Below are 26,451 nucleotides of genomic sequence, written 5' to 3' on the forward strand. Positions count from 1 at the left end.
TTTGCAAAATAGAAGCTAGTACTCAGTCAACTCAGTAAGTCAGTTCATTCTAACTTTCAGCTCACTCTGGAAACAGCAGTAGTGCAGTGTTAAGGGAAACAGCAGTATAGTGCAGTGTGTTAAGGGCCTTTCAGCTCACTCTGGAAACAGCAGTAGTGCAGTGTTAAGGGAAACAGCAGTATAGTGCAGTGTGTTAAGGGCCTTTCAGCTCACTCTGGAAACAGCAGTAGTGCAGTGTTAAGGGAAACAGCAGCATAGTGCAGTGTGTTAAGGGCCTTTCAGCTCACTCTGGAAACAGCAGTAGTGCAGTGTTAAGGGAAACAGCAGTATAGTGCAGTGTGTTAAGGGCCGTTCAGCTCACTCTGGAAACAGCAGTAGTGCAGTGTTGAGGGAAACAGCAGTATAGTGCAGTGTGTTAAGGGCCTTTCAGCTCACTCTGGAAACAGCAGTAGTGCAGTGTTAAGGGAAACAGCAGTATAGTGCAGTGTGTTAAGGGCCTTTCAGCTCACTCTGCAGCAGTAGTGCAGTGTTAAGGGAGACAGCAGTATAGTGCAGTGTGTTAAGGGCCTTTCAGCTCACTCTGGAAACAGCAGTAGTGCAGTGTTGAGGGAAACAGCAGTATAGTGCAGTGTGTTAAGGGCCTTTCAGCTCACTCTGGAAACAGCAGTAGTGCAGTGTTAAAGTCGATGTGAACCGGAACGGAATGCACTAGCGCGAGCGTCGGACACTGAAAATGAATTGAGAGGCCGACCATATACGTGTCGATGATTTGATTTGACAATTCTGAGGACTGGCTTTGGCATTGGCCAATCCTGGCATGTTCCACCCCCAAATCGAGTGGGATTCAGCCTGTTGTCATGCTACGCGAGTGGGATCTGCAGAGTACCAGGGAGCCAGCTGCTTCGTGCGGCGCGAGCGGACAATCCGATGCATAGGTGCTGCCTGCCCGCCTCGAATCTCCGAGGGGCAACCCCTGACTACCACACTCTCATGCGCGCGCCATTCACGCAATTTCTGTAAATACGATATTCCTAGAATGCACATTTTAATGAGCCAATTACATTTCTTTGCATTCTTAGAGATTATAGTTTTTGTTTTTGTTCATGTTTCATGCAATTGGCCAAGTTAGTAGTTAGTTTATTGGATAGGAATTCTGCCAGATGACAGGCACTAGGCGCCATTTTCTACTTCATTTGGAAGAGAGAATTATCCTGAAATGAAGATTTGATTGACAGCTGCATGTCGTGAAATGATTGGTTGAAATGGGGTAGAAATTTTTGTGATTTTTTTGGCATACATTATTAAATAGGTGCACTGCATACCCAGGTATTTGAACTAAAAGAAAATAAAAGTCATTTTTGGGTTCAGCTCGAACCGACGGGAAACAGCAGTATAGTGCAGTGTGTTAAGGGCCTTTCAGCTCACTCTGGAAACAGCAGTAGTGCAGTGTTAAGGGAGACAGCAGTATAGTGCAGTGTGTTAAGGGCCTTTCAGCTCACTCTGGAAACAGCAGTAGTGCAGTGTTAAGGGAGACAGCAGTATAGTGCAGTGTGTTAAGGGCCTTGGCATCAGAGACCGGCACTGCACACCAAAACATGACTGCCTGCCCATGTCATTATGTTCAATCTTTTCATTAGGCCCTGACAATTTCCGCTCAGATACATTTTTACAAGCTGGAATACATTAACACTGCATTAAGGCTGCTTTTATGCCGGCAATAAATGCGCTGCTCTACCGGTGAACTCTGGAAGCGAAACAAAAGCTGGGTTTGTTTTGGACGTATAAACACATGGCTGATGGATTCATAAAGTGTTTGATGCAGGTTTACTGAGGGTTCACCATCTGTGTTGTGCCCACAACCCACACTTGTTGCCCTGGGCTTCAAGAACAACTCCAAACCGCCGCTTGTTACATCCTCATATCCTCTCGCTGGGATGTGGGGGGGGGGGGGGGGAGAGCTCAGGCTTTCCATGGGGCAGTCTAATGTTACCAATTACACCCAGGCAGCGAGTCCAACCGTTTAGAGGAGGCATGCTCCACTCCACTTCTGCTTTCTAGGCCATGTCAGAGAAGGTAGGGAGACGTTGGGTGAAGTGGCTCCAGACTCCTTAAAACACTGTCTCCAATGGTTGCGTTAAGAGCTAGTTCACCGGGCCAAAGCAGCATGGGGCGCGTTCAGGACCGCAAAGTATCAACCCTCTTTGACTGCAAATAAATCACGGCAGCCGAGCCTACCTCAGGGATCCAATTATGTCATTTGTTGATGATTCTCTGTGGTTTATGTAACCTGCTGTTTCACAGTATCAGCTCTATTACATATCATAATACCTGCTGTTTCACAGTATCAGCTCTATTAAATATCATAATACCTGCTGTTTCACAGTATCAACTCTATTAAATATCATAATACCTGCTGTTTCACAGTATCAGCTCTATTAAATATCATAATACCTGCTGTTTCACAGTATCAACTCTATTAAATATCATAATACCTGCTGTTTCACAGTATCAGCTCTATTAAATATCATATAATACCTGCTGTTTCACAGTATCAGCTCTATTAAATATCATAATACCTGCTGTTTCACAGTATCAGCTCTATTAAATATCATAATACCTGCTGTTTCACAGTATCAACTCTATTAAATATCATAATACCTGCTGTTTCACAGTATCAGCTCTATTAAATATCATAATACCTGCTGTTTCACAGTATCAACTCTATTAAATATCATAATACCTGCTGTTTCACAGTATCAGCTCTATTAAATATCATATAATACCTGCTGTTTCACAGTATCAGCTCTATTAAATATCATAATACCTGCTGTTTCACAGTATCAGCTCTATTAAATATCATAATACCTGCTGTTTCACAGTATCAGCTCTATTAAATATCATAATACCTGCTGTTTCACAGTATCAGCTCTATTAAATATCATAATACCTGCTGTTTCACAGTATCAACTCTATTAAATATCATAATACCTGCTGTTTCACAGTATCAGCTCTATTAAATATCATAATACCTGCTGTTTCACAGTATCAACTCTATTAAATATCATAATACCTGCTGTTTCACAGTATCAGCTCGATTAAATATCATAATACCTGCTGTTTCACAGTATCAGCTCTATTAAATATCATAATACCTGCTGTTTCACAGTATCAGCTCTATTAAATATCATAATACCTGCTGTTTCACAGTATCAGCTCTATTACATATCATAATACCTGCTGTTTCACAGTATCAGCTCGATTAAATATCATAATACCTGCTGTTTCACAGTATCAGCTCTATTAAATATCATAATACCTGCTGTTTCACAGTATCAGCTCTATTAAATATCATAATACCTGCTGTTTCACAGTATCAGCTCTATTAAATATCATAATACCTGCTGTTTCACAGTATCAGCTCTATTAAATATCATAATACCTGCTGTTTCACAGTATCAGCTCTATTAAATATCATAATACCTGCTGTTTCACAGTATCAGCTCTATTAAATATCATAATACCTGCTGTTTCACAGTATCAGCTCTATTAAATATCATAATACCTGCTGTTTCACAGTATCAGCTCTATTAAATATCATAATACCTGCTGTTTCACAGTATCAGCTCTATTACATATCATAATACCTGCTGTTTCACAGTATCAGCTCTATTAAATATCATAATACCTGCTGTTTCACAGTATCAGCTCTATTAAATATCATAATACCTGCTGTTTCACAGTATCAGCTCTATTAAATATCATAATACCTGCTGTTTCACAGTATCAGCTCTATTACATATCATAATACCTGCTGTTTCACAGTATCAGCTCTATTAAATATCATAATACCCGCCTCAGCTAATAAATCAACCAGAGGTATGCTCATTGTGATGGGGTCTGAATGTGCGGGCACTGGAGCACTGGAGCTCCTCATTGACAACATCGATTTCTGTTTTCTAAAGGTTATGGAACGGTTCTGGCTGCCTGCCCCCCAGGGAGTATAAACATGAAATAAACACTCACCGAGGAAAAACTCTGATTGAATCCCAGGAACAGGAATGTATTAATTTGAGCATACAGATGCTGATAAGAACTTCATTGCTTTGGCTAGCAACCTACTTCCCAGTTCAAGCTGAAGAATGTGGCCACAGCTCAGCATGGCTTGACTGGTATGTAATGCGGTGGATAATGCCATCATAAGTTCTTCATGCACACAGCAAGGCATACAAATAGGATGTGCTTAAGACTTTATCGGCTATAGTGTGAGACAGTCTCGTCAACCTTTCAGATGAAATACCATAATCCCAAAACCTTCAAATGTCTGACATTCAATAAAACCTTATGGATTACATGGGAACTGTAATCTGAGTGTATGTGCCTGATGAAAAAATGTACCAAAAATGTACCACCAAGGTAGGTGCTGACTTTTCACACATACCACATACTGCCAGAGGAATCCCGCTCTCCAAAAGCACTGTAGGAGCCATCCTGCCGCTTGTAGGTCAGTTGTCTCTGGTAGCCTGGATAGAAAGAGAGAGATGGAGAATGGTGGGAGAGAAGATGAGCAAGTATAGTGAAAATAAAAGAGTGTTTTCATACATTTTCCTTATTTCCAAATTCCATACTTTTCCCAGGCTTTAATTTCTTAAGTGGGTTTGGGGATTTGGGTCCGTTTTCAATATGGAACATGCTCCCGAGTGGCTGGGCAATATGACTTGTTCAGACTATGTTCAAATTCCTAAAGATTTATCAAAATCCTTTTACATACTTTCCCAGACCTTGCTGGGAACCCGGATTGAATAAATGATTGTTTGTTTTTTTGTCCATCCATCACTGCAGATGCTTGGATGGATATCAGCTCTCACCACTACTGCTATTGATATAATAGCATTCCTTAGGGTTCTTACATATATTGTGGAATGCCTGTAACTGCGAATTCAGCAGAACAGAGCAAACATAGAGTTCAAGTTCAACAAAAAATAGCGTTGATTTTATTAAAAGGGTAAAGGGAGAAACTGAGGGAGTTCTTATATGCTCAGCAGATCTTTGAGTTCAGGCAGAAGAAAACGGAGGTGAGGGCGGTGAGACTGAACTCTGGGTAACTCTGCACAACTGTGTCAAGGTCCATAATCCAACCCATGAACCAAGTAACAAACCTCTTTCTCTGAGTTGCTAAATGCTGCTAAATGTACTCCCAGACAGAAGACCCAGTATCCTACATGGTCTCTTTCTAGGTAGCAGCTCAAAGGGGAGAAACCAGTGGAGCTCTGTGGGACGTCTTGGATGGAGAACAGGCACATTTTAATCGAATTTTCAGAAAGACGGCAAAAGAAAATGCGAAATAATGCGTGCTTCCATCCGCTGCTACTATGCGAATTATAGAGCTGTCAATCACCTGGTGTTTGAGGCTGTCTGAGCTGCTGATCAGCTCCTAGACCCGATAGCTCTATTAAACACATCTAACGTTATTCATTTAAAGTTTCTTGATGATCTACAAGTAGACAAAGGTACCATAAAACAAAAATTCTGGATTACCAGGTGCGACTCGGCAAGCATAACGTTATAATCCACAGAGCAGATAGTAAGTGAATACAATTTCATTAATTTCTAGAAGTGAGTCGCCTTAAAGTTAATATCCCAGTCTTCTTCTGTTTACCACGGCAGGTATTGTGCTGCGTATTTACCATTATTTACCGTGTGTAGCCTTATTGTGTGTAGGCTACACGGCATGTTTTGCAGTGATCAAGGCAAACTGCATGGTTTTTGAATGGAGAGACAACGGAATATCGCTTAATCTGTTTCCACTGCACTTATCGCCTTTCCCTTTTATCGATACACTTTTCCACCTCCCTTAAGCGTGAAAACTTTTTTGTGATATTTGGTGGTTTTCGCGAATTTTGCAGCGTTTCCACTCAGATTTTTTAAAGCGCAAATTGAAATTTCACATAAAAACAGGTGGATGGAGACCCGACTACTGATTCCTGTTGATCCAAGCTTTTACCAATAATTTTCTATTGCATCTTTCAAGGTCTCTCAAAGTGCGGTGAAACCTCCTAACTAGGCCATTAGTATGGGGGTGGTAGAGCTCCTCAAATGTCGTACGTATGTTTGAAACCATTTTTAATAACCACATACATGAGGCGGAAGCAGTGGTGTGTCGGTATTTCTGATGGACTTGTTCTGGATAGTCTGGAATAGTCCAGAATGACCATGATGGATTAATGACCTCCACTTGATTTCTGAAGGTGTCTGACAATGTCCACTCCTGCTAGGCCGGGGTATCACAGATAGATGTGATAGACTCACAAAGTTTGCATATCATAGCAGCCTAGTCTATTGGCTTTGGCGGAGGTCTGCTCTCTCTTGAGTGCACTTCTAGTTTCATAATGTAATTGTTTACATTTTTACTGGTGTTCATGACAAACTTTTTGTAAGCGCATCTGATACCTTTGACAGGTATTTTCTTAATACAGTATTGCTCCATACTTTCTTACACTTAAGATGAGTTTTGTGTGTCCCCAAAGATAGCAAGACAGCACCCCAAAAAAATCTAAGTTTCATAAACCCGTGAAGCACAAGATAAAACTGTCTATTTCTAAGCATAAAGTTCGGATAAAGAGTCTTCACTCACACCCTGCCGCAGCTTTTGTTCAGTCATGATGATATCTCTCCAAGCCTGTGACAGGTTCGAATCCAGCAGCTGCACCTTCCCAAAGTCCCTCAGACTGTTCAGATGGTCCAAGTCTGAGAACACTTCATAAGAATCTATTTCCACTAGGGAAAGTTGTATCCCCTTCTGGACCTCTGTCTGGTGTGGTGGCCTCTGACATGGGAGGTTCAGTTTCCCCCTCATACGCCCTCCTGGGGTGAAGAGGTCTCCTCTACAGAGAGCATGTCAGGTGTTGATAGTTAAGAGATTTCTGACGTTTTCTCCTCTACCAGCACTCTGCTTTGCTTACCACAGTCTTTCTTTCCCATTGGGTGAAAGCTAGTAACTCTATGAAGACAGGAACTGTGCTCACCCACTGCAGATCCAGCAAGATCAGGCTTTACCAGTGGGACCATATTTGGAGAATCCAGCAGTGCCTCCAGCAGGTGGTGAGGTACTGACAATGGAATTTCTGATGGCGCTTCATCGTTGCCTGGGCAAGTCCAAAACAGCTGACGATCCATCACACACACAAAACAGAAGCAGGAATCATCTTCTGGATAAGTGAGACAGGACAAGCCTTGCTTGATTACATGACCTAGTCGGCATGGGAGAACCAGATTTCTTACATGGGGCTTTTTTGTTTGACTTGCATCTCACATTTGCTCCTCTTAAGAATTTAGACAGGGTGGAAAACAGCATCTTCAGGTCAGTCAGTTCAAGATTGCCAGACGGTTTAGGTGGGCTAGTAGATCCACCGATGCAACCATCATACTCTTTTTGGCAGGTTGTATGACGAACAGGTGTAAGTGGAGATCCCTTATGAGTCAAGGAATTGGTGCTAAGACGCTCCCTTCCCTCTAGGCTTGTTTTCTCTTGGTGCAGTCCATTTGGTGCAGTCCATTCTAACAGCTCAAGGTCAACCTCAACTTCACGTGCCAATGTCAACTTGGTTAAGTATACCTCTTGGTCTTGACCTTCCCTCTAAGGCTTGTGCACAGCTCTATTACAGCCAGGTCTGTGTCTGTTGATCTGCAGCCAGGTCTGTGTCTGTAGATCTGCAGCCAGGTCTGTGTCTGTAGATCTGCAGCCAGGTCTGTGCCTGTAGCTCTGCAGCCAGGTCTGTGCCTGTAGCTCTGCAGCCAGGTCTGTGCCTGTAGATCTGCAGCCAGGTCTGTGTCTGTAGATCTGCAGCCAGGTCTGTGCCTGTAGATCTGCAGCCAGGTCTGTGTCTGTAGCTCTGCAGCCAGGTCTGTGTCTGTAGATCTGCAGCCAGGTCTGTGCCTGTAGCTCTGCAGCCAGGTCTGTGCCTGTAGCTCTGCAGCCAGGTCTGTGCCTTTAGCTCTGCAGCCATGTCTGTGCCTGTAGCTCTGCAGCCAGGTCTGTGCCTGTAGATCTGCAGCCAGGTCTGTGCCTGTAGCTCTGCAGCCAGGTCTGTGCCTGTAGATCTGCAGCCAGGTCTGTGCCTGTAGCTCTGCAGCTAGGTCTGTGCCTGTAGCTCTGCAGCCAGGTCTGTGCCTGTAGATCTGCAGTCAGCTCTGTTACAGCCAGGTCTGTGAATGTAGATCTGCAGTGGGGCATGCCTTTGCTGAATAGGTTTTGCAAAGGCCCAGAATGTACCTTTTTTTCCAGCATGTGTGGCACAATTCACCTTGCAAGATGTAAATTCAGCAAAATAGATGTAATGAGATAGCCTAGATAGAATTCAAGTTGAACACAAAAGTCACCTCAATTAACTGTGCAAGGAAAGTGTGCGGAGACTAAATGAAGGTGAGGCTCTTCCTGGTAAGGGGATTTTTGTGGGGGTTTAGGCAGATCTAGGCTCCGGCTGGGGTGGAGAAAACAGAGGAGGTGGGGTAAGAATGGGCTGGGTAACTCTGAGCAACGGGGTCCAGTTCCATGTTCCAACCCGTCATCCAAAGTAGCCAGTATCAGCCAAGCCACAGGTTCCTCTGTCAAGAAATCCACAATTCCACAAACAAAATCCAATATCCAAGGTAAACGTCAACTCAATAGTTTCCAGAAAATCCACAGCAGTATAGTTCGTAACGTTCCTTCTGCTCGGCATGAAGCCGCTTACCACACAGTGGGGCGGGGGGTCTGAGTTGTGGAGAGTCCCGGCACACTCTGAGGCTCTGGTGCTGCCGTTCCCTCTGCGTAAACAGCTGAAGGTCAGTAGAAATTAAGGAGTGCAGGCCACCATCCGGATAATACCTGCCATCAGCTATCTTCAACAGTGGTCCACACTGAGAGGATAGGTGGTGGCTGTAGTGCTGAGCTGTGCCTTCAGCTCAATGATGCCGTACTGGGCCACTGATGAGGGTTCCTTGATCCAAGTAATCAGTCCAAGAAACCAGTCTATGTATGTGATGTGGTCCTGGGAGCTATTTGAGACTTTTCAAAAAGTGTCTTTACATTTGCATTCCAGATATTTCGCTGGCAGTCTTGTGCAAAGCCATTTGACTTACAATGAAGACATCAGCAGAATATGCTTAAATTCCTAGATCCCCAAAATTACAAACAACCAAGAGTGTGGTGGTAGAGAGTGTAAAGGTCAGGGGCATATTTCCCCGACAATATTTCTGCGACCACAGAATTATCATGTAAGAGAGAATTCCTGGGGAAATAAATAACATAAGGAGCTAAGGAGAGAGATAAAGGCTATTTTTGTGATCAGTTACAATGAGCAGGTGAGTCTCGGTGTAGAGACGCACCGATCTACTTTCTTTCAGTTCCAATCCGATTCTGATTCTGATACCTGGATTTGGATATCTACCGATACCAATATGATTCCGATACCAGAGCTCTTTTTTCTTGAATATACAGACAAAAAGAGAGCAAACGCAGTGATAAGGCAACATGGACTATGCCGGTGTGGGTGTACGATCTACTCGCCTACAAGATCGGCTCGGGTGATTGGCTGTACGTCGGGCACGTGGGTTTAACATGGCCAAAATGTCTGACCATTTTAGATTAGCTAACAAGCTAAGCTACTGATGTTATCAGAAATTTGGAAACATTAATACATAAAAATATGAATCATACAAACATTCAATGATCATGATTCAAGTGTACAGGACCATTTCTCATAAACATGAGCCTTACTTTTTGAAAATAAATGTGAGTTTAACTTCATCTGTAGTCTGTGGACCTCGAGCTGAGCACATCCAGTAGGGCGAGTAGATCCGGTACTCACACCGGCAACAGTTAATTGAAGACTAAAATATCTCCAAACTAAGGACATGTTGATTAGCCATCTGACAATTCGAATCTATAGCCCTCATACACTTAGAGATTTTGGTGCTGTTTTGGATTATGCACTCTTCCTAAGTGGGAATCGTGGCTAAAATCCGCGGAATAGTCTTGTAGTGTAACCTCAGCTTTATAGCCTTGGTCTAAGGATCCAGCTTGTTAAGATGGTTGATGAAAACCAGGATGCGATTGGGTTGCATTTTCCTTACCTTGCAGCAGGTAGTCAGTGGCCTCATTCTCCACCTCAGAGCTGAGCTGCCTGGTCTTCTGCAGATACTTGAGAACAAAGACGTTGGGGGCAAAGTGGATCATGTTCTGCTCCCCACAGCCGAAAGGTAGCCGCAACAGTTTGTCCAGGTTATTCAGGGTTGGCCCCATCACATCGCCTGATAAAGGTGTGTAAGTGGATAGATACATGCACACACACACACACACACACACACACACACACACACACACACACACACACACACACACACACACAACACTTAACCAACCAGTTCCATCCATGTAGAGCAGGGGTGCCCAAATTCTAAAAAAAAAAAAAAAAAAAAAATCCCAAATCCGTGGCGGGCCAAAACAAACAGAGCCCCAAATTGGTCAGCACTGATGTAGAGGCTTGATCTATCCAAGTCCAAGCCTACAGATGTCAAGATGTCCTCTTGCTTACACACAGAGAAAAACGTATGCGTGCACACAATCACATCAAGAAATTTACCGATCATGGATGCCGTGGCCCTCTCAGATCCGGGCACCACGTTGTGTGGAACCCCCAGGGTGAAGGCCTCGTTATGGTTCTCATCAGAATCTTCCTTCCTCCAGATCTTAAACTCCCCTACCGAACCCCAGCCTGTTGAGAAGCCGATGTGACGCACCTGTGTGAACAGATGGAATGACTGCTTTACAGTAATGATCCCCAAAGGAAAATGGTGACAAACAGAATATAAATGTCACAAAGGAATCCAACCTGGCCAGGGAGTTGACCCGCCCACTGGAGGATCACCGATTCATTGGTTGGTTGTAGACCATGGCCCACCTAGAGCAGAGAGATGAAAGGCAGTTCCTTCTCAATTTAGAAATGGAAGAATACATATTTGTGAATAATAGTATTACTGGTGTTCTTTGCTGTGGGGCTTTGGTTGTATTACAACTCCTGCACCCTGTGAGAATCAGATTGCAACACAAACCCAAATAGCGCTCTTCCAGGACCACTGTGAGAGTCAACAACAACAAATTAGAGAGCAATGAATCCACTCCGAAAGCAACTGGTGCTGTTTTTGGATCGCCCCCTACTGAGCACTAATAATGTCCATCTGCCAAGTTGTTGGCGATGCCAGTCTGATTCACTCACACACACACACACACACACACACACACACACACACACACACACACACACACACACACACACACACACACACACACACACACACACACACACACACACACACACACACACACACACACACACACACACACACACACACATTTAGAGCACATTTCCTCTATTTCAGGGTTTCATTTGGTAATCACATTAAACCAAAGACCGTGCACTGCCGAGCCCCACAGCTCGTCCAACCCCAAAAGGCAATCAGTCCCTAAGAAAATAAACCAATCCTATTGGGCCGTAGCATACACGCTGCTCCACTGCGGGCTTTTAATTGCTCCCTTTGGTGAATGGTGCGATGCTAATGCCGGGGCTGCAGCGTGGCCGCCTGCGAGCGCCATGCGAGCAGCAGCAGGCCACGGATCACGGAGTGTCCTCGCTGACATCAGCCCGTTAAGCGTGACCTCACAGGCAGACACGCCAGTAAAAGTGGCGCCAGTCCTCCTAACACACAGACCCTGTGGCCGGCCCAGGTTTCTCTCTCTCTCTCCTCCTAAACGGTGTCTAGCAGCACATCCACTCGCGATCCAAACGCAATCCGTTGCCCTCGCTACCGCGGTGCCCTCCATCCACCTATACATCGTACTGTAGTACAGTCATCTGTTCTCCCGCTGAACAGCCTGTTGCAAGTCTATCACCCTAAACCACCTCATACCACCCCGACCCACTGGAGGCACTGTAACCTTATATGCCAAAGGAGAATGAGGAAGGCTAAACCATTCTGATGGCAGAAAAGTATTCTGGAACGACAAAACTGTGTGTTTTTAAATTTGCAGAACCTTATCTTCTTTCCCAATATTTTTTTGCAGAGGCCTCTCATCTCCTTACCTGTACCACACCCCCCTTCCAGCTGATCCAGAAGCTGCGGAACTCATCCCAGGACAGGATGCCTGGCGTGGTGGCACTGACCAGGGCATCGCCCATCTTGCCCACGGATATCCAGGAGCGAGTGTTTTGCCTGCCACCCAGTACGATCTCCAGCAACTCCGCGCTGTCGTGAGGGCTGGCAGAGAGGGCAAAGTGGGCATCGTTGTGGGTCTTTACCGCCACCTGGAACTGGGTCATCCTGGCGGGCTTTTTCACATACTGGTACTCATACTTGTTTGGGGTGGAGATGTGGATCCTCTCTGAGAATGAAATTACATTCAGTACTTGGCATAGTCCAGTTTACAGTGTTAATAATAATGGCACCGGTATATTATCCATAACCTTGAAAAGAATTGGACTAATTAGTGACATTGTCAGGGACACAAAAAGTAATCTCCCATTAGAAAAAAGAAACTGGAAACCCCCCCTCCCAAAATCATATCCATGTATAATAAAACTAAACCATAGCTGAACTGACCATTGGGACAGAAGAAGACACTGTAGGTGTATTCTCTGGGTAGGCCTTCTGGCTGCAAGGAGAGACAGAGAGAGAAGAGAAGAGAAGAGAAGAGAAGAGAAGAGAAGAGAAGAGAAGAGAAGAGAAGAGAAGAGAAGAGAAGAGAAGAGAAGAGAAGAGAAGAGAGAACGAGGTGTAGACGAGGAAAAAAGAAAAGATGATTATCTAATGTTACCTACATCCAATATGTGATGCAAGTGAATGGACTCTATTCAACAGCATTGATCCATGTGTAACATCAAGATGTTTCACCTCCACCAGGACACTCCTGCGGACGTAGTCCAGCCCAATTGGGGTCCTTCTGTCGTCCCAGTCGTTACTTGTTTTGCTGCCCGACTGGAGACCATCTGAGCAGCAGCTTGGTTCACTGTAGGCGATGGCACGGCCTATTGGGGCAGCAGAGAGTAAAATGAGACTTCTTTCTCTCTCACTCCCAAGATTTTGATCATCATCTTTCCCAAGTACTCCTCTGTACATGAATATTCTTTGCGAAACAGTTTGTTACTCCCTTCGATTGGCAGTAATGATTTGACCTCTGCACACTTGGCTGTTTGTAGTGTTGCCAATCTAGATATTTAGACCGTAGCAGCACTTCTTATAAGTCACTCTTTACGGGGGGTGAGCGGTGGGGGGGGGGGTAAATGACCAAAATGTGAAGCATTATGGCTACACATACCGTCAAGGGATTTCAGGCAAACATCAAAAAGTGTTGGTGAAACCCGCTAATAGTTTGGTAAGAGCGCGCGTTTGATGTCTCTCAAGCATGAACGTTTTGTACATCTACCCGCAACATACATTATTACACAACACAAACATGTCTGTAAGAGGACTCCCAGTTCCCTCGCCGAGGAGCACATTGGAAACGTGGCCCCGTGCCAGCGGCGTGTCTTTGTGCGTGTGTAGTGAGAGGGAAAGACTAGGGGCCAGGGGACTGGGAGAGAGGGGCCGTGGGGGGCCCATTGACCGTCAGTGACCTGCAAACTCATCAACATGCCACTGAGTGTCACAGCAAGGCCCTGGCTGCTCCCCTGCTGCTGGCCTGCTTTGTTCTCGCATGCACTTTGGAGGGGGACTGTTTAGGTAACGTGGGGCTGGGTGACCAAGATCGCACACAGCTGAGCTCCTTGGCCCAGCAGAGCTCTCCTAAGTCAAAGACTTGCCCTTTTCAGTAAGGCATCACACTGAGTGGACAGCAGCCCTGGTGAAAGGCTGCTATTGTTTTTAAAAGTGGCGTGCACTGCCCCCTTAAGAATTCAGATAACGGTCCAGAACAGAACAGTCCAATCTGTATTTGTTTTGAGGTGAGCATCATAATCCCAATGAAGATCCTACACAATCCAAATGCTGATTGGGGTGGACAAAATAAACACTGAATGGGATCATTACAGCAGGGTGCAAACATCTTTTTATTTCTGAGACCGATTCAACACTATAGATTGCCCTAATCAGGAGCCACATTGACCCAGAAAGAAATCTTTACAAGAGCCACAACTACCCATAAAGGAGCCGCATGTGGCTCTCGAGCCTCGGGTTGAGTAACACCGCTATAGATTCTGCACAGTCCCTCAGCACATAGACAGAGATTGAGGGAAAGGATGTGACTTATTAAAAGGGGAAGGCAGACGCCATAAGGAGCTGCCCCAATAACAACAATGTTGAAATGTATATTTCTGTCTGTCTGCTGTCATGACTTTTGTTGTTGTTGACAAATACAACCTCATTGAAAGTCACTTGTCTTAAAATACTCTCCTCCTCTTATACTTAGATATTTGGATGTAAATAATCCAAAAGCCCCAAAAAGAGAGACTCTGATGAAGACACAGTAGTGTCGAAACGTTAGTTTAATAAAAAAAAACTTCATTATACACTTGATCTGTGTGCTCCAATACCTTTTGGATTACATCCAAATATCTAAGTATCTGAAGTCTGCCTTTTCTGAGAAGCACCAGACCAGCCTGCTGGGCTGCAGAGGTTGAGGCGCGCTTAACTACATCCTGCATTTTCAAAGACATATATCTAGCCGGTTGAACATGTGAACAGGATTAAGAGGTGTGGAGGACGTGTGAAAATTCAACGTTTATGTTGCTTTTCACAATAATAAAAACCATAAACTTGTCTTTTAGATGCCAAACACGATATGCTAATAGACAACTAATTATTAATATACTATTTAAACTCATTAAGAATATTTGACAATGAATGAAAGGCACGTCTTGGTTCCCATTAAGATAAAAAAAAATACCTGTGATGTTAGCGGCCCCCAGGTCAGTGAATGACAGTACGATGGATGTGGGTGTGGCCTCTCCTGGAGCCACACACTTCTTCCTGGTTAGATGGTGCTTTCCTGGGTGGCCCACGAACTTGATGCCCTTGGGAACTGAGACTTTAACATGAACCTGGAGGAGATGAGAGGTATATTATTCCGTGTTCCATTTGCCTGGGCAAACTGGGGATTTCCCAGTTCATCAAGGTCACCTGAACTCGGGTTTCCTACTCTGAAACTCGGGGGAATCTCACAACCCTGATCTCAAAATCCAAGATGGCAGCTCCCGCATCAACAGTAGTGAAAGCTGTATTAATACACTGTTTATTAGCACTTCTGTCTTATTTCTGTCATTAAATCAGTCGTACACACAATACTGCATGTTGCTACAGTGTTTATGTGCAAAATACAGTGAAATGCGGTGTCATCAACTGGTATTGCTAACAATGGCTAAGCTGGCTAGAGCTTACCCTGGCTGGTTTTCCACCCGTTTTACTGGAACGCGGTCAACGCGGGTGTGACGTCATTCAACTGGGAAATTCCTAGTTCATGGCGCAACTGGAACACGGCATTACATTCAGACACAGTGGATCTCCAGTGAGAGGCTATAATGGCGTCTTAGAACACGGCTCTCTTGAATACTCGATTCTGATTGGTCAATCAACAAGATTCACCGGTCATTATTTCTCGACAACCGACCGCTGCTCTGCCACACCTGGATTAATCAGTTGATAAGAGCCTTTTGTCAGCAAACACTACTAATTAGGCCAACCAGTTGCAGCTGTGGTGTCTTGTGTGCCAATTACGAATGAAACCGCTTTGTCGTTGAAAACGCTATTAAAAAATCTATTTGAATAATTATTTTTGTCAGATTATTGAATGATTTAGTTGTAGGCCGTGTTCTAAGTGGGATAATGTATAGTGAGCCGGTGATTACTGGAAATAATGACCTTCAGGTGAATGATTAAGCACATGTCGGTCATTATTTCGCCAGTAATCACCGGCTCACAATACATTATCCCTTACATATCTGTGCGGCACGCCCCTTGCTCGTAGCATGTTCTCCTCAAAGCTGTAAAAGCATTGGGGGATACTTTCTAAATCAGATTGTGAATTTTCCATGCTGACTGACTCATGCTTCTCAAATTCCCCGAAGTATTAAGTTCCACTCATCGTCCAATTTTTACAGCGGGCTCGGTAATGCAGTCGGATCTTTTCACTGTTCCTCATCCACACGTCACCAGTCGTAAATAACATAGCAGGAAATATAGGGATCACATGTTGCCAGGGTGGACATCAAAGAACGGGGCTACGCTGGTTTGCATAATCACCTGACAGGATGTTATGGCAGCGCACGCACAGGCCATTTAACAGGCTCATCTGCGAACCTCATGATGTCATCTGTGTGAAGCGCACGATGGACCCATTTAAGGCCAAGACAGAACAAAGAGGGTTCCCATGAAGCGGGCGCCAAATCCTACTTCTAGACTGACCTCATGGCTTCACATTACAAACCTATGCCCTCCTTAGCCGCCGCCACCCATACCTCATTGCCCCTGGGCCTCATGGCTACCAGTAGCCTTCCTACAGCAAGGCTCCATGTAGGCTCTCAGAATGTGTTCTCATCATAGGCCTTTCACACCGGCAGGGCTCCGTGCCGGTTCCGGTTCCCAAACCCAAATTTGAACCGGCCGGCGCGTTCAGACCGAAAAAATAATTGGTTCGGAACCTGAAAAGTTGGTTCTCAGCGGAACCAAAAAGAGAGTTGGTTTTTCCGTTGGGAACCGTGACATCATCAGTGGGCGTGTCTTATGCTAGGCTGTGAAGACGAGCAGGAAGGAGAAGAAGGCAGTGGCGACATGGAGAAAAATAATTTGCAGTGGTCTGCTGAGGAAACCAAATGTTTAGTGGCGATTTGGGCATCTACCGAATTTCGAGAAAAGCTAGAAAGCAGTACAAAAAAGAGCAAGTTGTATGACGAACTTGCGGAAGAGATGGCCAAGGCTGGGTTCAGTCGAACGCCAGACCAAATAATTAATAAACTTAAAAAACTGAAGGAGGACTACCGAATAATGTCCTCCCACTTTGGTTCCGCTTAAACTGGTGTGAACGCGGGCTGGTTCGCCAGAAAGCACCAAGGTTCTGAGACTCCAGAACGGAACCAGAGCCAGAACCAGAACCGTGTCTGTCTGAAAGTGGTAATTGTGCAGGACTCTGTTGCCTCTGTATTTAGTGGCACAGAACGTATGTATGACTGACCATGGTTACCTCCCTTTGATGCACAATCATTCAATATTGTACAAGGATGATAGCAACCACCCGTGTCTTGTCTGTCACATAGTTTTGACATCAGAACTATCTTGGCATACAGAAAAGTACAATGATGAAGCCATATTATTGTGAACTAATGCTATTACTGGCATCTTCAGGACTATGGTTTGGGTGAAGAGTGTAAAGTTTGCCCTGTGAGAACTCAGTAGGATGTGGGAAGTGGGTTCTGTCTATGTAACAGCCAGCTACTGATTAGCCTTAGCACACATTTGCTGTGCTGTGGAAAAGTGACTATGATGTTTCCTGCCCATCTGCCCTGGCTTCCTCCCCTCAGAACAGGAAGTAACTATGATGTTTCCTGTCCATCTGCCATGGTTTCTTCACCTCAGAACATGTCTGTTGCCTGTCCATCTGCCATGGTTTCTTCACCTCAGAACAGGAAGTAACTATGATGTTTCCTGTCCATCTGCCCTGGCTTCCTCACCCCAGAACAGGAAGCAACTATGATGTTTCCTGTCCATTTGCCCTGGCTTCTTCACCTCAGAACAGGAAGCAACTATGATGTTTCCTGTCCATCTGACCTGGTTTCCTCACCTCAGAACATGTCTGTTGCCTGTCCATCTGCCATGGTTTCTTCACCTCAGAACAGGAAGTAACTATGATGTTTCCTGTCCATCTGCCCTGGCTTCCTCACCTCAGAAAAGGAAGTAACTATGATGTTTCCTGTCCATCTGCCCTGGCTTCCTCACCTCAGAACAGGAAGTAAGTAACTATGATGTTTCCTGTCCATCTGCCCTGGCTTCCTCACCTCAGAACAGGAAGTAACTATGATGTTTCCTGTCCATCTGCCCTGGCTTCCTCACCTCAGAAAAGGAAGTAACTATGATGTTTCCTGTCCATCTGCCCTGGCTTCCTCACCTCAGAACAGGAAGTAAGTAACTATGATGTTTCCTGTACATCTGCCCTGGCTTCCTCACCTCAGAACAGGAAGTAACTATGATGTTTCCTGTCCATGTGCCCTGGCTTCCTCACCTCAGAACAGGAAGTAACTATGTTTCCTGTCCATCTGCCCTGGCTTCCTCACCTCAGAACAGGAAGTAACTATGATGTTTCCTGTCCATGTGCCCTGGCTTCCTCACCTCAGAACAGGAAGTAACTATGATGTTTCCTGTCCATGTGCCCTGGCTTCCTCACCTCAGAACAGGAAGTAACTATGATGTTTCCTGTCCATGTGCCCTGGCTTCCTCACCTCAGCACAGGTTGGCAGGTAGTTGTAGACAGTGAGGGGAACTTTGGTCTGCTCCCCTCGGATCACGCTGTAGGGCAACGTGAAGTCAACAAAGAATGGTTTGAAGGTGCGAAGCTCCGCCCTCTTCGCGAAGCCCAGCCCCTTCTCTTCTGACAGGCCAATGGCTTCCGTCACCCAGGTGGTGATGGAATCGGGCACGTCCAATCGCAGCTCAGCTTCCCCGCTTTGAGCACTGCCAGTGACACATGTTGAGAGATAAACTTGAGCGGCAAAACTCAAATGTACATTGAAGTGAAAATGATTTCAGCATGGCTTCACGCTTTTATGAAGCACTAGTAACACCACTGAAAAAGGCAGAAACAAGGACAGGATTCATAAAACACCCTAGATTACTTTTATGTCGGACACACCTGTGTCAACACCAGCGGGCTAGCTTGCGCTTTGGAAGAGGAAGCCGCGGAAGTGATATTGAAAGCTGTAGCTCCTCGAATGGACACTTGAGGCCAAAAGGGAGTCGTTCCCGTTCACCCCCATGTTAAAATGCCCCACTTTGTTACAGGACTAATACTGCCTTCCAGACAACTGGGACCTTCAGATTTTCTGGCCTCCTATTAGGAAAAGTGCGCTGGAACGGCACTCAAAGTGGGAGCTCCCACTTGAAAACTGGGAGAAAAAAATCTACCCCCACTAGGCTGGGAACCAGTTGTCTGACGTCACACAACAATGGCTGCAACATGGAGTATGTAGTCCAAAGTATTAAGTGCCTAAATAAAATAGTATAATAGAGTCTGTTACATTATGTGTCATTGCTGCTCCTCATTTTCATTTAAATATGTAAGGAGGGTGCTCTGCTCGTTGTTAAGCTGTCTTGCTATTTGCCAAACAAAAAAAAGTTTGTCGTGGTCCGCCATGTTTCTTGGTTGCATTTTGCCTTTGTGCTCTGGAATGCTTTGAAGGTGGGGGGTGGGACTTTTCCAATGGGAAGCACCCACGTCCCAGGTGTCTGGAAGGCAGCATAAGCATGTTTACAACCTGGTCCAAAACACGGTTTTGGCCTATATAGCTAATATAACAACTGTACAGGGACCCCAATGGCCACAGGCTACACTAGGCTTCCAAACAGGAGTGCAAAAACCAACGGTAGGCTTGGTCCATATTATTTCCTGTAGACGGTCAACACCAACACCTGTACCAATAACTATGAAACATTCTATAATGGATAGGTGTGTGGTGTTTCTTTGAACAAAGTGGGCTGAGATCATTATTGGCAGCACATATTAAATGTTGGTGTTGGCAAACTGTCACAGGGCATAATAAACTGCATGTACGCCCTTCCTTTTGATCAAAGTTGCCCAAAATCCACTTTAATGCACGTTAAGGGAAATCAAAGCTTTTGGACCACATAGGAAATGAGGCTGAGCTGAAGTCCTGCCCAAAGGAATCAAGCATATGGAAATCTATGGGCAGTTCATTTATATTGGCTGAAAATGAATGGAGGGAGCTGTTGAGAAAGTGACAGCCTGTTCCAAGATAGCCCAATTTAAATGAGGCACATTCACACCCAGCAGGAGGAAATGCTGGACGCTGCTGGACTGATGGAATATCCCACTTCTCTCACACACACAGGCTTCACTCGCACCTCTGTCCTCCTCCCCTCCTCTCCTCTGTCCTCCTCCCCTCCTCTCCTCTGTCCTTCTCTCCTCCCCTCCTCTCCTCTGTCCTCCTCCCCTCCTCTCCTCTGTCCTTCTCTCCTCTCCTCTGTCCTCCCCTCCTCTCCTCTGTCCTTCTCTCCTCTGTCCTCCCCTCCTCTCCTCTGTCCTCCTCCCCTCCTCTCCTCTGTCCTCCTCTCCTCTGTCCTCCCCTCCTCTGTCCTCCTCTCCTCTGTCCTCCCCTCCTCTCCTCTGTCCTCCCCTCCTCTCCTCTGTCCTCCTCTCCTCTGTCCTCCCCTCCTCTCCTCTGTCCTCCCCTCCTCTGTCCTCCCCTCCTCTCCTCTGTCCTCCCCTCCTCTCCTCTGTCCTCCTCTCCTCTGTCCTCCCTTCCTCTCCTCTGCCCTCCTCTCCTCTGTCCTCCCCTCCTCTCCTCTGTCCTCCCCTCCTCTCCTCTGTCCTCCCCTCCTCTCCTCTGTCCTCTCCTCTGTCCTCCTCCCCTCTCCTCTGTCTTCTCCTCATCTCTGTCCTCCTCTCCTCTGTCTGGGGGGGACAGACAAAACTTCTTAAACTCTGGCGCCCACGGCCGACATTCCTGTCTTTCAGAGGCTTTAGCTGGCTTATTTTTTAAAGCACAAGTAAATATACTATAGTATCATCTAAAACTAGAAGACCTAAGGCATCCATTGGTACCAACCATGTCATGCTAGCTTGTCGGAAAGGGGGCTAAATAAGGCTCAAAATGTAGGCAAGATCTTGGCGAGGGCAAAACTGGCATGGCCATTTCCAAAGAGGTCCCTTGACCTCTCACCTCAAGATATCTGACTGAGAATGGGTTCTATGGGTACTCACGAGTCTCCCCTTTACAGACATGCCCCCTTTATGCTAATCCCATGCAATCTTTGGCAAAAACCATAAATCTTTTGCATGCTGTAGTGTATACATGCATTATTTTTGCCTATTCTATTTGAATATTTCTGCATACTGTATGCCCGCGATGGTATTGCAAAAATATATATATATATATATATTTATTTATTTTCTTTTTCTTTTTTACAGTGCACCTGAACGCAACATGCAAGATACCCACTGAATAATTGTCCAAATGTTCATGTCATTCTGGCCAATACTCCACTTCTGTTATAGCATTTCAGTCTGGAATATGGAATATCTTTCAACAATCTATGATTTAGCTGCTAAATTGTCACAATACCGCCATCTGCTCGCTACCCAGGCACTTATGTATGTACTTAACCTAACTAACTTAACCTAACTAACTATCCGGTGTGCACAACATTGTCAGACTAAACTCTGGCTGACACCCCAAAAACCTACAATTCGCTACAGAAAAATGTATATTGTTTGTTTATTAACTGGCCCCTGGCCTTCTATCATTTCACGGAAGTGGTCCCCGGGCAAAGCAAGTTGAGTATCCCTGCTGTATGCAAACAGTCTTGGAATTGCATAAATTGGGTATGACTGGAAAGCTTGTGTTGTGGATTCAATGAGGCCAATTATTAATGTGTGATGATATTAGTCCCCATTGTAGTGAGACCATTCAAACTTGACCTCCCTGTATAAAATCACCTTTTCTTGTTGTGTCTTACATGTTTCTGTAGTATGTGTGTTGAGCCTGTACTTTAGCAACAGGTTCATGTCAATCTGTGGTCTTTATTGCCATAATAAATGTCACTTTTTTGGTTACATGTAAAGTGGACGGAGGGGACACTTCAAGTGTGGTCACCCAGGGGCACCACATTATGTAAACCCAGGCCTGTTCCCCTCGCCTCCCTCTCATCTTCTCCTGTCCTATTCATCCCTCTGCTTTCCTCAAAATGCTTCTAGCTTTGGATTGCAACCAAATCCCATTTAAGTACAATTACACACACACACACACTAGGGGTGTCAAAAATAATCGATTATAAGATGCATCGCGATGCGGACGTGCACGATTCTGCATCGATTAACAAATATCAAAAATCGATTATTAAAAAAAAAAAAAAAAAAATTATCAAATAAAATAGAATGTAAGTACATGCAGTTGTTTATTTTAATTATGGATCATAATACAATGCAATTCCAAATGCACTTTTATTTTAAAAGTAGCCACACAGTGAGAAAAAATAAAGTGAGAAAAAATAAATCATGTATTGCGGAAAAAGTGATGCATCGATTTAAGATGCATCGCGATGCATCGTGATGCATCGTTTAATCGAATCGAATCGAATCGTTGACAGATGAATCGTAATCGAATCGAATCGTGAGGCCAGTGAAGATTCACAGCCCTAACACACACGCACGCACGCACATGCACACACACACACACACACACACACACACACACACACGCACACACACAATATTTAGAAAGATTAACATACCTGACATTGAGGCAGTGCCACACCCACGTCTCCGGGAAAAATGTCCGCCTGCGCTTCTCTGCTCTGCAACCAAAACACAAGCTGACATCAATAAAGGGCCTCAGCTGTGGCTCTGCTCACAATAAAAAGCCATAATTGGAAAATGTATTATTCTGAAATCCACGCCGACATCCTCTAAGTCACACCATGTGTTTCATGTTCATCTCCAGAATGAGAGCTATTCATGGCATGAAGGAATGTAGACCTAAAATATGGACAACCCAACAAATCTAATTTCTTTTGTCTTGTTTTTCTCTGCTTCTCTATTTCCCCCAGTTCAGAGACCTTATTTAACCCACCAAGTGCAACGAATATCGATCTAGGTAAGTTCAACTGTGTATATTATTTTATATAATATATAATATAATAACACTATAATATAATAACACTTAGAGGTTTAACAAACATGAAAGATTTGGTCAAACTTTGTTCAAATTATGTGCCCCATTGTGCTATGAAAATAACATTACAGTTTTTAAGTCCTGCTGTATCATTAAGTTGTTTCCTGCAAGCCTGCATTAAATACAGAGTAAAGGCTTGCCACTCTCCTTTGAAATAAGCAATGCATTTAAAATACGAGTGGCTTAACAGATAGAAGCCTTGTTCGAAACCAGTCCCGATTACAGAAATAGTGGACTATAGTGTGTTGGCCATTTTGTACTCGTGTGTCTGAATTCTCCACTGTTCATTTGATTCACTATATAGGTTGAGGCCACGTCTCGTCATAGACGCTGGTTTAGCTGGCTCAGCCTGGCTGGGGGCGGGGTCGGGGTGGGGTAAAAACCCCAGTTCTATCCATTCAGCAAAGTTAGAATTTAGCTGATAGCTCAGCCCAGGCAGACACGATCAGGGATTAACCACCGCAGTAAACGCACATCTGAGCAGACGTCTTGTGTTCTGCTCTAGAACCCCCAAACCTGTAGTTTAGAGCCGCAGCACCGTCTTTTGGTGAGTCAGCCCATGAGATATATGGGCGGTTTTACCCCACTCGCGCGCCAGCCGTTTAACATTTTGTGGGCGTTCCCAGACATGTCTCTATAGTCCACTATAAAATACCCACAATGCAGTGGGTTCTAGTGAACAGAGAATGTACTCTGTACTCTTTTCTCCCATACCAAAGGAGGTAGTGTCTGATCATTCCCCACTATATGTCACTATACTGTACTGTATGACAAACACTACATGGGGAATAGTGAGTGAGTGAATGAGTGAACCATGCCGAACACGGCTAGAGAGGCTGACCAAACATAACGGTCAGAGGTTTGATCCCAGTAGCAGCGAATGATGTGTACATCAGCAGTCAAATGTCCGAGAGTACAGGTCCTTACACATCGGGAGCGTTTTTTTCGTGCGTCAATAATATCTTCAGAACCTATATCAGTCAATTCAACCGTGCATACCAACGGCGAAGTTTCGCTGAGCATTATGGCGGCGTTTCTTTTTTTGGACCAAGGTTCGATTTTTCCGAAATTCGCTTCCAACGTGTACACATCTGTTACTTGCTGTGATTGACAGGTGGGTCAAAATTCGCATCGCAATTTCGTGCTGTATATTCGCATCGCTCTTGGTGTGTAACAGCCTTAAGACACTAAACCCCAACTGTTGGGGTGCAATCAGACTTATAGTTTGTTTTCTTTGATCCTGAACATTGTGGAAAAGTTTACCGTGTTTGCATTTTTGTATTTGATGTCATTGCACAGGTTTACTTTGAGATTTTCAGTCAAAACAAATCCACATTCAGTCCCTGTAACATTAATATGTTATTTGATGTGCACCTGAGTTCGAACGGCTCTGTTTCTCACCTGCCAAAATGAGCCAAACAAAATGCTCCAGAATTCAAATAAACCGTGTGTGAACAAAGCCTATGTCACTCTGGATAAATGCCTAAAAACGAACAAGACCCTGAGACTGGCTGCCGCTGACATGCGTGTGCTGAGTGCTCGTGCTGTACCTGGGTGTGGGGCGAGAGTGCATGGCAGCCACTAAGGTGGAGGTGTGGGGCTGGAAGGCAGGCACGGCTTCGTCTGTGTACATCCCTCCGCTCTGCCGGTGGTTCAGACTCACCAGGTCTGTCATCACAACCAGCCCTGTTTCCTGTGGAGAACACACAGAGAGAGTGGGGCAGCTTAGCTAAAAATTCCATAACAATTGTGCATTTTGTGATGAAAGCATATCATTTGGTACACTTATAGCCAAATTCATTCCAAAAAGAATTGGATACGGAGCTATCCTGAACTTTGAAGTGGAACAAAAATCTGTAGACTAGTCTGATATGGATGATCTTGGTGGTGGTTTCTGGTGAAGATTGCAATGATCGAAACATTAATACAATAAATTGACCGGGAGGGAGCAAGGCTATACAGTGTACGGACGCTACTCTTTTCTCGATGGTGATCTTGGTGTCAAATCATAAATGTTTTTTGACGAGGAATTCAAATTTGGTAGAAAGGTGCCAGTTGTGGTGGTTCGGGGCATCTGGTAAGGATGCCACCTGGAACACCTTCCACGTGCTCCCAGCACCTCCCAGCACGTGCAGCTGGGAGGAGACCACAGGGCAGACCGAGGGCTAGGTGGAGAGATTATATCTCCACGCTGGCCTGGGAACGCCTCAGGGTCCCCCAGTCAGAGCTGGCTAATGTGGCCAGGGAAAGGGAAGTTTGGGGTCCTCTGCTGGAACTGTTACCTCCGTGACCTGATCCCTGATAAGCGTTTGAAGATGGATGGATGGATGGAATTCAAATTTGGAACTTTAGAATTGCTCAGAAGCTTCCTTCCATCTCACAATTCAAGACTCAAAATAAGTGATTGCATAACTGCCCAAACCTAACCCCTCGCAAAATGCACAATTGTTATGCTAAAGTGCCCCACTAACATGCACACACGCTAAGAGTTTTTTCTTCAAACATTCCTCCGTCATCTTCTCCTGACTGAGTGTGTGTTCTCTCACTGTGAACATCTTCTCCTGACTGAGTGTGTGTTCTCTCACTGTGAACATCTTCTCCTGACTGAGTGTGTGTTCTCTCACTGTGAACATCTTCTCCTGACTGAGTGTGTGTTCTCTCACTGTGAAAGCGAAGCGTGCGTCCTTGGTGATGTCCCAGTGCCATGGGAACACAGAGGACCGCCTCCGTCTCCTTGACGACAGCCCGGGCCACCAGAAGTGTCCGTCATCTTTAGGAATGCCAAAGGCGTCAGACACATCAAAGTCTGCCAGCTCTTTAAACACCTGTGCAGCAGAAAGACACACAGAAAACACAAACAGAAACACACACAGACACATAAAACACACACAGAAACACACACAGGCACAGACACAGACACAGAAAACACACAGAAACACACACAGGCACAGACACAGCTCACAGTTAAGATATATCACATGATCTAATTGCCAGAGAATAAATAATCTACAGGTAAAAGTCACAGAGATGTGTCACAAAACACATGCATGGAACTAGCCATTTATTTCATTACTTTCTTTATTCCTTGCTTAGAAATTCTTTGCTTAAAAGGTTTGCAAAAGTTTACATTCTGACATTGAAATGTTTACATAAGGAGATATTAATGAGAAAGGAGAGCGATAAAGATACATTTGCAGACTGCAAAAACAACTGAAACGATCTCACGAAAATAGAAGATTGTTTTTCTAACTTGTTCTAAGAGAAACAAGAACTTGACACTTAAAATATAAGATTAAAAACTTTCAAGAGGTAGCCGCACAACTCATGCCAAATAATTTATCATTCAGATATCAAACAAGCTCTTGAAAGTTTTTGATGTTGTCCCCATTAGCCAGCACCTCCCCTAATACTGGTGTATGTTTCCAGCCTTTCTTTAAGATTAAACCATATCTAAGGTGGACCCCCCCCCCCCCCCCCCCCCCCCCAGTTCTCCTCTCCCCAGAACAGGCACGCTGACCGACCAGAGGAG

General features: G+C 44.9%; 1 protein-coding gene across 1 annotated transcript in view; it reads right to left on the minus strand.

The window, feature by feature from the left end:
• The window catches only part of cpamd8 (C3 and PZP like alpha-2-macroglobulin domain containing 8), an 80,070-nt gene that overhangs the window by 35,563 nt on the left and 18,056 nt on the right, over positions 1-26,451 (minus strand). The window contains exons 17-28 of the mRNA XM_083648266.1: positions 25,586-25,747; positions 24,473-24,615; positions 22,483-22,545; positions 18,456-18,687; positions 14,915-15,068; positions 12,925-13,058; positions 12,634-12,685; positions 12,117-12,415; positions 10,869-10,937; positions 10,620-10,776; positions 10,111-10,287; positions 4,439-4,520 (exon numbers count right to left, since the gene is read on the minus strand). Of these exons, the coding sequence (XP_083504392.1) occupies positions 4,439-4,520; positions 10,111-10,287; positions 10,620-10,776; positions 10,869-10,937; positions 12,117-12,415; positions 12,634-12,685; positions 12,925-13,058; positions 14,915-15,068; positions 18,456-18,687; positions 22,483-22,545; positions 24,473-24,615; positions 25,586-25,747 (1,724 nt within the window). The remainder of the gene's footprint in view (positions 1-4,438; positions 4,521-10,110; positions 10,288-10,619; positions 10,777-10,868; positions 10,938-12,116; positions 12,416-12,633; positions 12,686-12,924; positions 13,059-14,914; positions 15,069-18,455; positions 18,688-22,482; positions 22,546-24,472; positions 24,616-25,585; positions 25,748-26,451) is intronic.

This window comes from Poromitra crassiceps, assembly GCF_964638095.1.
Source record: "Poromitra crassiceps genome assembly, chromosome: 12".
In the NCBI taxonomy this organism is placed as follows: Eukaryota; Metazoa; Chordata; class Actinopteri; order Beryciformes; family Melamphaidae; genus Poromitra; species Poromitra crassiceps.